Here is a 13,075-nt window from a genome sequence, read left to right as displayed (position 1 = left end):
TGCCAGTGCCGCGAAAACATTGATAAATAAGCTACCTATTAACCACATTTCTTTATTTCCAGGATAAGTACCTGCACACCAACTGTCTTGCTGCTCTTGCCAACATGTCAGCCCAGTTTCGGAGTCTCCACCAATATGCTGCCCAGCGAATTATCAGGTGAGGTCTGACCATTAATGTATAGGTTACAAAACGACTACAATAGAAAAGACCATAAAGGAATATGTCAACTGCCACCTAAAATCTTCATTTAGTCGGTACTTTTTCGATGGTGTAATAAAATCCTGAATCAACAGAAAAATAACAATATTTCATGACAATACTGTAGTAAATGAAGGGGGAAAAATGCATAAAATCCTTTGAGCTGCAGATCAAGTGGACACCACTGCTTTATCTATAAAAGCGATTTGAAATGGGGACACAACTGCTCTAAACTCTAAATTGTACATGCGGTTTCACCTTTTGTCCCCCATGAACAATCTCTGCCAAAATTTGAGCAATCCCGCTATAAAAGGTTGCGATTTATTTATTTATTTTCCCTGAAGACCCTTAAAGTAAGTCTGAATAGTACACTTGTATACTGCTTACTTTTTAATGTAGCTGTCAGAAAATTGGAGAATCTTCTGCATCACTCGACTTGGATAAGCATTCATTTGAATGATTCATGCTGAATCCTCACTTGACGAAGATGCTGAGATATAAAGTATCGAGGGTGTTTTGCCTGTTGAGAGAACATTATGTAACGTGAGGGAAATTGAGGGAGAGGGTTTGGCCATGAGTAGACGGAAGAAGAGGATGGGGGCCAAACCACACACACACACACACCAAGTCATTCATAGTCATTTAACTCCAGGCGCACAGGAAGGGATGTTTCCTTCCCCCCAAAGACGTGCACACATTCACGCACATTCAAGGATTGTCTTATCTTCCCGCCTGTGTCTCTCCCCATATCTGTGTCTCTGCTGTTTTGAGTCAGAAAGGAACACTGTCTGTGAATGCGTACACGTTGGTCCGGGACTGATGCACAGACACCGACTCCACGTCTGTTGATAATAATAATGAAGATGACTGTGATGGCCGGGGCTCGGCTAAACTGACTGCTTGGCTGTGAGATAAAGGGGATTTTCTGCCAGGAATTTCCAAATGTCTGCTGGACGGCACTGAACTGTCCCCCATAATTGACTCTCAGAGAGGATCGTGGCTACTGCTGTTTATTTAAAGGCTGCGTTGGGTTGATTCACCCTCGCCACCACACGTCGTTGCTTATTTTTTCACATTCACCATCAGTGTTTCCTTTCTGCTGGATTGCGCCTCTCTCCATTTGTACAGGCCTGTTCGTCAGCTCAGAGGTCTGCAGACTCGCAACAGAAATGTCACTTCTTATTCATTCTACTTCTTGGTAGAAACACTGGGTCAGAAAAAAAAGGAAACAAAATTCGTAAAAAAAAAAAAAATCTGAGTTAAATGGGAAATAAATCATGTTGGAGTGTTGTTGGGGTGTTTTATTATCATTGAAGAACTTGGCAATAATTATGTGTTAAAACAGCAGCAGGAATTCTTCCCTCCTCACTTCTTCATGAAGGATACAAAACTTCTCAAAATCTTTCCTGGTTTTGTGTAGAGAGCTCTTTGCTCCATTCTAAGATCAGACTTCAACTGAACTTAAATCAATGAGCGCAAGAGAAGAAAATATTTACTTTTCAAATTGAATCAAGTCACTTTGCAGAGTGGTTTATTACCAGTTTCAGTCTTCTTTATTCCACTCAAAAACTACACCGAATGTTTCTGAAGTTGAGAGGGATGAGCCGCTCCTCTCAAAGCTTGAACCCAGATTACTGCTCCAATGACGACGCATCACAGACGTCTTAATGTTTTTCACATAAGAAATATTGTTCAGGTTTTTTTTGAATCCACGGCAAATTAAAAGCACAACTCTTCTCGTGTGTATTCAATGCTTTTTAACATTCACAACCATTACACTTAGTTTTGCGCTCAGGTTTTCTTTTTTTATATAACTTTCAATTTATCTCCATGTAACAGTTAATTCTTTTTTAGCTTTACACTCTACATTTCATTTGATCACAAATGCGTCTGAGAAATTAAAAGAATAAAAAAAGCAGTAGGGGCTAATGATGGCGTCCAATGGCCCCCAGATTTATCTCTCTGTGGGGGCATCCCCCACACCTTGAAAATCACTGAACCGGACAGTTTCCTATGTGCTGTAGGAGACATGGCATTTTATTCTGAAGAGCAGCAACCACCCACGTTGTGTGTCCAGATAAGACAAAGCTATCTGTCCACTGGAGACAGGGCTTCTTTCCGGCTTCGGTGCGTCAGGGTGAGCCATGTCCGTCATTATCTCAGCCTCATAACTGATTTGGGGATCATGCAAGCACTGTGGGAATCTTTTGTATTGCCGTTTCCTTCACCGTGTCCATCAGTGCCTCTGTGTAAAGGACGGATGGATGTACTGATTGGTCACAGTGCGTTTTTGTAGGCAAGCGTCCCAGGTGGTACTCCGTCGGTGGTCTCCCATCTGAAAACACAGGAACACAGGTCCCTAAGTATTTTTGTCTAATAGAGCCTTTGACATTAAGCCTGAAAACCACATAGCAGCTCACAAACCGTCATTATAACCAATTATCCCAGATAAAGAACGATATAGGAGAATCTGTGAGTCGATGTGTGTTTCCAGTGCTGGCAGATGGACATGTGGAGCTCTGAGGGGGCTTAGAGCTTTTTTGTGTTGCTGGATTTCCAGAGACTTTTGCTCCCATTCAATAATTTATGCTGTTTTCTTCCCCCTCATTCTTGATCATCACAGAATCTACAGACAAAAAAAAAAAAAAATGCACCCTAAAATTTGAATTAAAAGTGAAGTCTGAAGCTCACCAACAATTCTGTCGCAGCAAAAACAGACGTGGCAAAAATGTGCAGCCACATATGTGAATCAGTTTGCTGTGATGTGAACACGACATCATGTGTGCATTGAGCCGCCCTATTGCTAGTGACCCAAGGTCACTCGAGCAGGCACAGTGATGTGTGATGTATGTCTACATCCTGCCATCAGGCGCAGTCATGAAGTCCCATCACACACAACACTATATACAAACATGACAATCAGATCACAGCATGTCGGACTAAAATGAAGAAACAGAATATAATAGAAGTGCTTTATTAATCTCAGAGGGGATTTCTTTAATTAAACATGTGCATATACAAAATCAGGGGAACACTAAAAGCACTGTTAAAAAGTGTATTTGTGATTGACAATTGATGGCAAAACAAACACGATTTGGTATGTTGACATCTATTTTCTAAAAGTGTATCCAACTTTGCTTTTATTTTCAATTTAAAAGCCTCCATTATTCGTTGTTCTTTAAAGGCCTCATTAGTAAAGCAAAACAAGACTGACTTTAATAATAATCTGTCATAAATAGAGGCGTTCTTTCTCCAGCTGTCGTAAATAAAGGCCACTATTCACTGTATTTATGGAGCATTACTGAAAAACATGTAAAGTGTAACTACTTTGAGTTCAGGTTCTCTGGTCTTGATTGAAGTACACAAGTCTTCATCTGCCAGGGCTTTCATTCCTTTCCCTCTCTCTGTGTCTCCCCTGCAGTTTATTTGCTTTGCTTTCCAAAAAGCACAACAAGGTTTTGGAGCAGGCAACACAGTCTCTGAGAGGCAGACAGGGAGACAGCACAGCCTTGCCAGACTACGTGAGTAAAACACACACACGCACACACACACACACACACACACACACGCACGCACACGCACACGCACACACTCCGTCTGCACTAAGTTTATTAATGGTTGCCAAATTATGTCTACATGGATAAGGAGCACTAATTTGACAGGGGGGTTTGTGACTGTTTGGCAAGTATGAGATTAAGTGAGTTGAGTTTGCACTTTTCTTTTCTTTTTTTTTTTTTGCCATGAATTAGTTTTAACATTTTAAATATTTATGTTTAAACAGTGATTGAGCATCCAGTGTTAGTGTTGGTTTTTTTATGATAATATAACAATACTTTTCAAATTTCAGCAAGGAGTTAAAAGTAAATAGTAATGCCAGTTTGTCATCAGTTTAATGAATGACGCACAATTTTAATTTAATTATGATACCCCAAAGGGCCTTATTTTAATAAACTAAAGCTCACTGTTTAAGATCCAATGTGTCAAGACATCTTAGTTCTTTATCACTGCATTATTGGTAGATAATACAAACACTTGAGAGTACCGTCTCCCTCTCCCTTTTAAAAATCTAAATTAACTTACAATGAGCTCAAGTGGAACAGTATTTTTGTCTTTCTTTTATCTTTCACATTTGTTTGAACAGAAGCTATTGGCTGTGGGTTTTTTTTCTATATTATATTGTTAATTCAAATTATGTTAAGCACTGTGAGATGACTAAAACGTACAAGGCGGGGATGTAAATCAAATTGAAAATTGCCAATACAACTACATAGTCGCCAAGCAGTAGTTAAAGTGACAGCTGGTGCTCACAATCGTATCTTATGTCAGATCCTGGTTCATCCTGTCCCCATGTCGGGGATAAGTAAATAATGACATTACCGCTACCTTGTGTGTCAATGTGCATGGAGATCAAACCTAAGCCAGAGCTATTCTCTTCTCTTATTCTAAAAAGTCTATTGTTTGACAACTGGCGACAGTCACATCAGGCAGCTTGCATTTATGTATGTAAGCGATTACACAATTTAATGTGCAACTTTACATTTATAGTGGCAATGGAGTAATGAAGAAAATCCTATGACGAGTTAGTGCCGGTGTGAGATCTAAATCTTATCAGTCACACATTTGTAGCCACGTGATGATGCTTAAACCTCCAATTCAATATTCCTAATGTTCCAATACTATCAAATATATCTACATCTCACAAGCAGAAGCACCTGATGAGGACTTCCTGTTAACTATTGACAAATGTCATCATCCGTATTTGCGTTCGAAGCCCTTGTGCCTCCAGGTTTGTCTGTCTGCTTCACAGTCTGGCTGTCTCATCTGATTTGTATGGTCCTCGATGAGTGTGTGTACACAATCATATTTGTGTGTATGTGTTTAGATTAGGCCCCCATAAATGCCCTGAGGTGTTGGTGGAAACATGAGTGTATGTGAGTGCTCCTTCAACCATGTAGTGACTGTCTGATGAGGCCCCCTTACCAACAGACGCATACGGACAGACGTAAACACTCATAGAAATATATAAAATGCAATTATCCAGCTTTGTTTTTATGCCTCTTTCCTTCGGGGCCTATTTTAATGCTCTCATGTATTTACATAAATGTGTAATCACACACTATATATAACTGAAAATGGAAAAAGAAAAACATAGACATATTACTTTGCCATGATTAAATATTATCTGTTAAAGAAATTGGGCCGGCCAGCTGCTCCCAAAAGAGAATGCATTCAGAGAGAATATATGGGTGAATAAGAAATACGTGTTACATAGTGTAAGAGGTCAATAGCTCTCCCGCTTTGGAGTAATTCAGTCTGTTGCTCAAGGGCAGATGACAGATTTTCAGCATGATTATTTTATGGGAATTTGACAATGTTTTTTTCCTTGAATAGCGTCTGACACGCCGTCTGGGTCATAGACTTTTTAAGACAGAGCTGGTCAACCTCTCTGATACCAGTGTTGTCCTTGAGCTTAGACTATACTAACTCAATGTGACATTGGTTCCCATGTCTACAAGGGTTCTGGTGTTTACAATCCAATTCTACCAGTTAACTTTGAATTTAAAGGCATTTCCTCATGAAAGGGGACATATTTAGCTTTTTTTCCCCCCTCTTTTGATAACACACACACACACACACTCAACATAAATTGCATTTAATCATGTCTTGAACTGAGTGTCATGTGTGCTCTAACAGTACTGCACAGTCTGCCTCTCTCATCTCTCTGCTGGTAAACATCTCGGCTGAAGTGTTTTTCATTGTTTGATATGGGTACTTGAGAAGGAAAAAGTCGAGACTGAAACATGTCAGTCAGAGACGACAGCATTGTGTACTGTTTAATTTTATTTTTTGTACTGTGCTAAGAGAAAAACAAAGAAATGTCTTGGACGATCACCCTGCATTTTCTCAATTTGTTTGTTCGGTGAGAATTGGCAATTGATTGCGCACAAAACCCCCCCCTAACCTAAATTGTTTATCTTAGTCAACATTATGCCTGCTAATTATGAACATGTTAACATTCAGAAGGAGGCGCTTTGCGTCCACTGCTGCTCTGCAGCACAACTGTGTACAATAGAAACACAATAATGAGGTGGAGCACCATATGCGAATACACCTTTAGGCTGTAGAGTGTTACAGCCCCTCCTAAATTGTGGGTTCGCGCCACACATTAGCGCTGTGATACTTGCACGACACTGCTTCTTGTCTTACTGGATAAAAAGATAGCTAAATAAATGATGCCATTTCTGTCATGCATTTATTTAACAGGAATAATGTTAAACAAAACTGAACTCGTATATAAATGTATGTGTAAACTGTGTAAATGCAAATGCATACCCAGGCTCACTCAACTTCTTTTATGAGTTTGATTCATGAATCAATGAATGAAATCTCAACAACACACATTGGTATTGTTTACCACGGTACAATTCAAAAGATACTTGTTTTATATCCATAAAAATATCCGAAACAACCTTGAGGGTTTTCTTCTTGGCCACTGGTTTTCAGGCTGCACGTGCTTTATTTCACTCCACACCAATCAGTAATACTTGATAAATGTTGAATATCTTTGTGCTTTTCATATTTCAAGATAATTGCAAATGGCTGGTGGGGTTTGGAAAAAAGAAATCTCTTCTTGTGCAAGTTGGATGCTTATTATTTTAAATATATGTTAAGTCTTTATATAAAGCCTACAACTGTCTTGTGCACATCCAGCGGATTCACTTCCGAAAGTGCTTTTTAATGAAGCAAATTATATTTTTCTACACTTTATTACTTTTAAGTTTAATACAAAAATATGATGCATCTCTTACCCCCTTTTTTCCCGGCTGCTGTGCTCCTCAGCATTTGGATTAGACGGATTACACGGTTCCCACAGTTGTGTAGTGGTTAGCAGTTAGAAGTTCCAGGATTTAAGTTCAGGCTTGGGAGCTTATCCATGAGTGGAGTTTGCATGTTCTCCATGCACGTCTGAGGTCAGTTGTTCACTATGAATTCCCTGTTGGTGTGAGTATGTGTGATATGTTTGTTTTTTACAGACATGTCTAGGAATTGTCTTACCTATCATTGAGGAGAAGATAAGCTATGTTTGAATATTTCACACATTTTGAATTCATTTGACATTTTTAATGTCCACCTTGAAATGAGATTGTCATTTAAAAAAAAAAACAATTAAATGTTAAATGAAAAAGCTGATAATTTGGTACCAAAGTAAACGGTTGCAAGCATTATCTACAAGCTCAACATTAGCTGACTAGTCATTTATCACCACCCCAATTCATTAGTATTCTTCTTGAAAGAAAATTCCCATTATACCTCGTACACTGCATTGCTTATCTGCTCAGTTATAATGACCTAATGCACTGGCCAAGGCCCGTCACTGGTTTGAAAGATGTGACATGTGAAGGAAGGACTGCTGTCTTATTATGCCGACTCCTTTGTTTCCTCCATCTCTGGCCCTCCTCTCCTCCTCCGGTACAAGTGGATGTGGCAGTCTAATTGGAAACAGACTCCTCTGGTGTTGTTCACAAACCCTTGCTTTAAGTTTTAAGGAACTCCAGGGACATATAAAGAGGAGCAAAATCTGAGGAGAAAACAAGAACAATAGAAGAAGGAGGAGAAGCAGGCAGGAGCAAAGTGGAGGACAACATGAGGCGAGCTGAGAGTGGGTGTAAGTGTGTTTTTGTGACAGGCATCTGGAAACAATGTAATTTGGCCGGTCTGGCTCTGGAGAAAGAACTAATGTTTGTTTAATGTGGGATTGTCCCGGACATGTAATTGCTCTCTTTACGAGGGAGAGACTAAGAAGAGGATATGAAAAGGAAAAAAAAAAAAAAAGAAAGAAAGAAAAAAAAAAAACGTCGTCAAATGCTCTAAGCTGTGGGTTAAAGCTGGGCGCATTCTGCTCTGGTGTTAATGTCTCCCTAACTCTCTGTCTTCTCCCATGCTTTCCTCCCTCGCTCTTGATGTCTGCCTCTGGGTCGCTGTCTCGCTTTCTCACACACGCACGCACGCACGCACGCACGCACGCACGCACGCACGCACGCACGCACGCACGCACGCACGCACGCACGCACACACACACACACACACACACACACACACACACACACACACACACACACACACACACACACACACACACACACACGCACACGCACACGCACACACACACACGCATCCCTGAATGTGTTTGTGCTGCTGTATCTGGTTAGTGTCAGGGAAGAAAGAGTGAAGGGTGAGGGCCCCTGCAGCCCTCCGGGGAACATCCAGAGGCTCCCAGTCCAAGCAGGGCAGCTCCCATGAGGCCTAGTGGTTGCTCTTTGCAGCCTCTGCACCTCTTATTACAGATGTTGGTTTTTTTCTTCTTCTTCTTCTTCTTGTCCTTTGAGACATGTGCAGTGACATGCAGTGTGTGCCTATACATACAAACATAAAATAGAAGTAAGTATGTGCTGTGGTGATGCCCTGCATTGCATTGTGTTGCATTGGATTGTGTGTCAATGTTTATGTTCTCAGCCAGTGGTAATGGTAATGTTACTTTTCTGCCTCTTACCGGTACTCTGTTTACTGTTGCACATTTTCCTGGAAAACACACACGCACAGGGCGTGTATTCATTACTTTCTCGGGACATTGCATTGACCTACATTAATTTCCTTTTAGACCCACTGTAGCCGTCAACCATTCATAACTATTACTTGACTTTATACGAACCGCGATCCTCATCTATACCCCGATTCAATCTGATGTTTAAAAACCGCTCATCACTTAACGTTTTGTCCCCACGAGAGAAGCAAATCTCCGTAATTTGGGACCCTCAGATTTAAGTCCCCGCAAGAGTGATAAACACACGTTCACGTGCACACACGCACAAACATGCACGCAGAGCCAGAAGCATGTTGGACCACCCTGTCTATGTGTTTATGTGTGCTGGTTGAGTCACAATCTGTGATCTCTTTTTAATAGCCAGAGTAGACACATGCATTAGCTTTGGAAGCACCATTCCTCTCGTTTAGTGGAAAAGCAGAGCCCGCGGATATATCAACAGATAATAAACATTATGCCTCTTGTTTATTGTCCGGGCTTTTAGGAATTTGCCACTTTCTTTTGAGACCTACAAAATGATTTTGTTAAATCCACAGCCATCCATTAATGCTGTCGTATCCCTGAGATAAGTACAACAGGCATCTTTGAAGCAGACTACAATCGAGAAGCAGCTGCGTTTGCATTGGACATTCTTCTCTGGTTCATTTGAAATCCAAAATGCCACATTTCCCGCTTTTATTTTGCAGTATTCCTCTAACGTAGAGGGAGATTTTACCAATTTGTTCTTTTATTCACAAAATCCAGCTTTGTGTGTTTTTGAATTATTCCTCACAGTTTCTTGTTGGTTTTTTTTTTTTTTAACCTGGTCTCACTCTGATGTCTCATCTGATCGAGACTCTGGCAAGATGTCATGTGGAAGGGCAGAGATCATTGTCTCACTTCAAACAGCATTTACCTGAAAGCAGGAAGTGATTGATTGAAGTGTGAATTTTGCATTATCCTGTCACTTTTCTTATTGCCCTTCAATGTTGAGCCAATCCTTGGCAACCACCACCCACCTGATGTGCATTACTATTCCCCTCAGAGGTTATAGGGCTCGCAGTGGGAGCTGCTTGTCATCTTGAATGAAAATAACTGGAGGGAAGAGATGGCAAAACAAATGAGTAAGGAAGAGAGTGAAGATACTTTACCGTTTTCTATCACGTTAACCTCTGCTTGTATGTTTTTGCCGTTTAAGGTTTAGATTTGTGTTCAGCAGTACAGAATACAGTATGAGGGCCACTCAGTGACGTACTTCTGCAGCAGCGTGCACCAAGCTAATCCTGATTTCACTGTAATTGTTTCTAATCAGAATAGTGTTCATGTTTTTAGATTTCCTGATTTCAGAAGAGGTTTTATACTAAAATTTGTATCAGAGGGTCTGTATCGTCTACAGGCTCATCAATCTATTACACATTTGTCAGTAAATACACCGCTGGTGTCTTTGAAGATTTTATAATAGCTAATGAGAAGCTGTCAGGGGCATTACATCCTCATACCATGAAAACACTTTCTTCATTATAGTTGTATTTCCTTCATGTGTTTTTCTAAACTTTTGGAGACTTTTGTGTCACTGTCTGTGCACAGCATTTTGGTGGCTGAAGAACCTTTACATTCACCAATCATACTCAGAATTCACCTGCAGGCGTTTGAAGAAATGTTTGTCTAGAAAGCTGCTTATTGTAAGATGAGCCAGAGACGGGTTGTCAGCCCCACTAAATGAACTAAACTCACGATTTATATGCTACATCTCTTGTGAATTAAATCATATTATTATCACATATTACAAGTAACCTTTAACCTTTTTTTTTTTTTTTACCAGTCTTTAAGTAGCTCATTATGTTCTCTTCTCTGACTTATAAATCTGTTTCCTTGTGTACCCCTCATTAAGTCTGTCTCCTGCTGAGCGCGGAGAGCAGCATCGCACCCCCTTTCTGTGGTCTCTCATGTTTCTTTTTTTCTTCACCTGCCCAGTTGAAGGAAAAAAAAAAAGAAAATGGATGACAGAGCTAGTTGTTAGTTTACTTGTTAGCCTCTCTCTCAATGTGCCTGTTCTCTTATCTCCTTTTGTCTGTTCTCTCTGCCTCTTTCTGTATCTATACTTGGACAGTAGGAGTGCCACCCCTGCAGGCAGCAGGTGCTCTGGGGTCCTAATGATTGTCTGCTTCCAAATGGTAATTAGGGCACCCCTGCTGCGCCCTGGTCTCTCCGTGACGGAGCCCCTGCAACACGCTGCACACCTCATAGCAAATCAATTAGCACTGCCCACCTATCTGCCAGAGTGCCGTTGCAGCTGTTGGCATCATCTTTTTTTTTTTTTTTTTTTAAATCGCTATTGCTCCCAATCATCACCGACGTTACCGCTGTTTTGCTTCCCCACCCGTGGCTCCCGCTGTTCGCGGGAGCCAGGTCTCCCGAGAAGTAGTAGTATGCTTATTTAAACTAATAATGAGAAATGAATTTGCAAATAATCTTGACCTTTCCTCCACCGTGACCGGAATGCCGAGGTGGTGCAGCATTCGCTTTTTTTGAACAGATCTGAGACCGAAAATGGCAAAGTGTGTTGGTACTGCAGTTGTTTTTGGAGGTCAAGCAGTCTTCTGCCTAATTGAAAGTATGTATGTACTCTTCAAAGTGTGTGTGAGACTGTGTGGTAATGAGAGACTGACCCGGCCACAACGCTCGACAAAATGGTATGATTATGACATGGCTTTGGTTCTATAATGCAGGTCAGACAATGACCCATTTAAAAAACTCCCAAAAGACAGGGCAGGCTGCTGCTGCTCAGCCAGTCTGACCCTCTCTGTCTGTCCATGTGGCACCTTTTTTTCCTTTCACAACCTCTTATTAAACCCTGCTTCTTTAAAGTTGTTGAGTTGAGTTTTTATAAGTTTTTGAACTTGTATCCACTTGGTGTTTTTTTTTTGTTTTTTTGCTGTATTTTGTCTATAATGGCTTAGAAATAGTTCTACTCGGTCACCGTGAACCAAACCAAGATTTCAAGCAGGTGTGGTTCTTGAGGTGTGGCTTGTCACTCCCTTGGTCTGCCTTGTTCTGTGTGTCTATTTCATATCTGTGCTCCTTTTGTCTTTGTCAGTCCTCTTTCTTAATATATCTGGTTTGTCTGCCCCGCAACAGCCTGCAGTCAGCAGCGGGGCCAGCCAGGGAATCACTAAGCTATTGGTTTAATGATGCCAGCTCCTACTTTACAGGGATTTACATGTCTGTGCCTCTAAACACCCTTGTCCACACTTATACGCGCACACACAAACACTTGCATAAAAACATGCGTGGGTATGATAGGACGGCTAGACACACATTCGCGTGTGTCCTTCCGAGTCGCAGATTGCATTTGCAAAACCCTCATCACTTCAGTAGTCGGTTACATGGCAGAGGTTAAACAAACCTGTAGACATAACATATTTGGTCCAGACCTATAGAAGTATTAGCAGCTGAACTCTCTCTCTTTCTTGCTCTCGCTCTCTCTGTTGCTCTCTCTCTCTCTCTCTCTCTCTCTCTCTTGCTCTCTCTCTCTCTCTCTCTCTCTCTCTCTCTCGCTCTCTCGCTCTCTCGCTCTCTCGCTCTCTCTCTTGCTCTCTCTCTCTCTCTCTCTTACTCTCTCTCTCTCACTCTCCCAGACACAAGCTGCTAACGGTTGGCGTGTGTGTTGGGTAAATGGTAAAACAAGCAAAATGGGACAGGATCATTGAGACTAATGATACAGCTCATGTCTGAGGCCTGTATTTTCCTGGGTGGAGAGAAGACATTAAATAGCAGCGTGAGAGGTTGTGACTAAATGACAATGCTGGAGGTTGGGAAAAGAGCACATGACTGCGGGAGAAGAAGCAGAAAAAGCAGAGGGGAGGGAACGATAAGAAGAGGAACAGGGGGAGAGACCGAGGGGAGGGAATTGCAGTAATAGTTTTATGCATTCAAACAAACACATATCAGGGGGTTTCTGACTGTCAGAGGGTGCATTTTGGGGGGAAAACAAGTGCAAGAAGACAGAACAGGGAGTGGAAGAGAAAGAGGAGGAGCTGGTAAGATATTTAAATCCTGTCTGGGTTTCAAGTAGTCCATGGACCTCTTAATCTCATCCACTTGACAAACATACACACAGGGCCAGGCAGACGTCTAGCTAGCCTATTTTCATGTGACCTGAATTCCCCAGTGTGGCATTTTTTTCCCTGCCAGACTAATCTCATTAAGCTGGGTGCAGAGCTGGAGAACAAACACACTAGGCATCCCTCACTCCTGCTCTGCCTTCCCTTCCCGCACTTGTCTTTTCTTTTTCC

At 41.4% G+C, this 13,075-nt stretch overlaps 1 protein-coding gene across 2 annotated transcripts in view; it reads left to right on the top strand.

Moving 5' to 3' along the window:
- dym (dymeclin) overlaps positions 1-13,075 on the top strand; it is a 53,077-nt gene that overhangs the window by 21,594 nt on the left and 18,408 nt on the right. For both annotated transcript variants that reach the window (XM_080509731.1, XM_080509730.1), the window contains exons 13-14: positions 63-157; positions 3,621-3,720. In XM_080509731.1, coding sequence (XP_080365857.1) covers positions 63-157; positions 3,621-3,720 — 195 coding nt within the window. The remainder of the gene's footprint in view (positions 1-62; positions 158-3,620; positions 3,721-13,075) is intronic.

This window comes from Blennius ocellaris, assembly GCF_963422515.1.
Source record: "Blennius ocellaris genome assembly, chromosome: 15".
NCBI classification, from domain to species: Eukaryota; Metazoa; Chordata; class Actinopteri; order Blenniiformes; family Blenniidae; genus Blennius; species Blennius ocellaris.
This window is presented reverse-complemented; position numbering and strand designations above follow the sequence as displayed.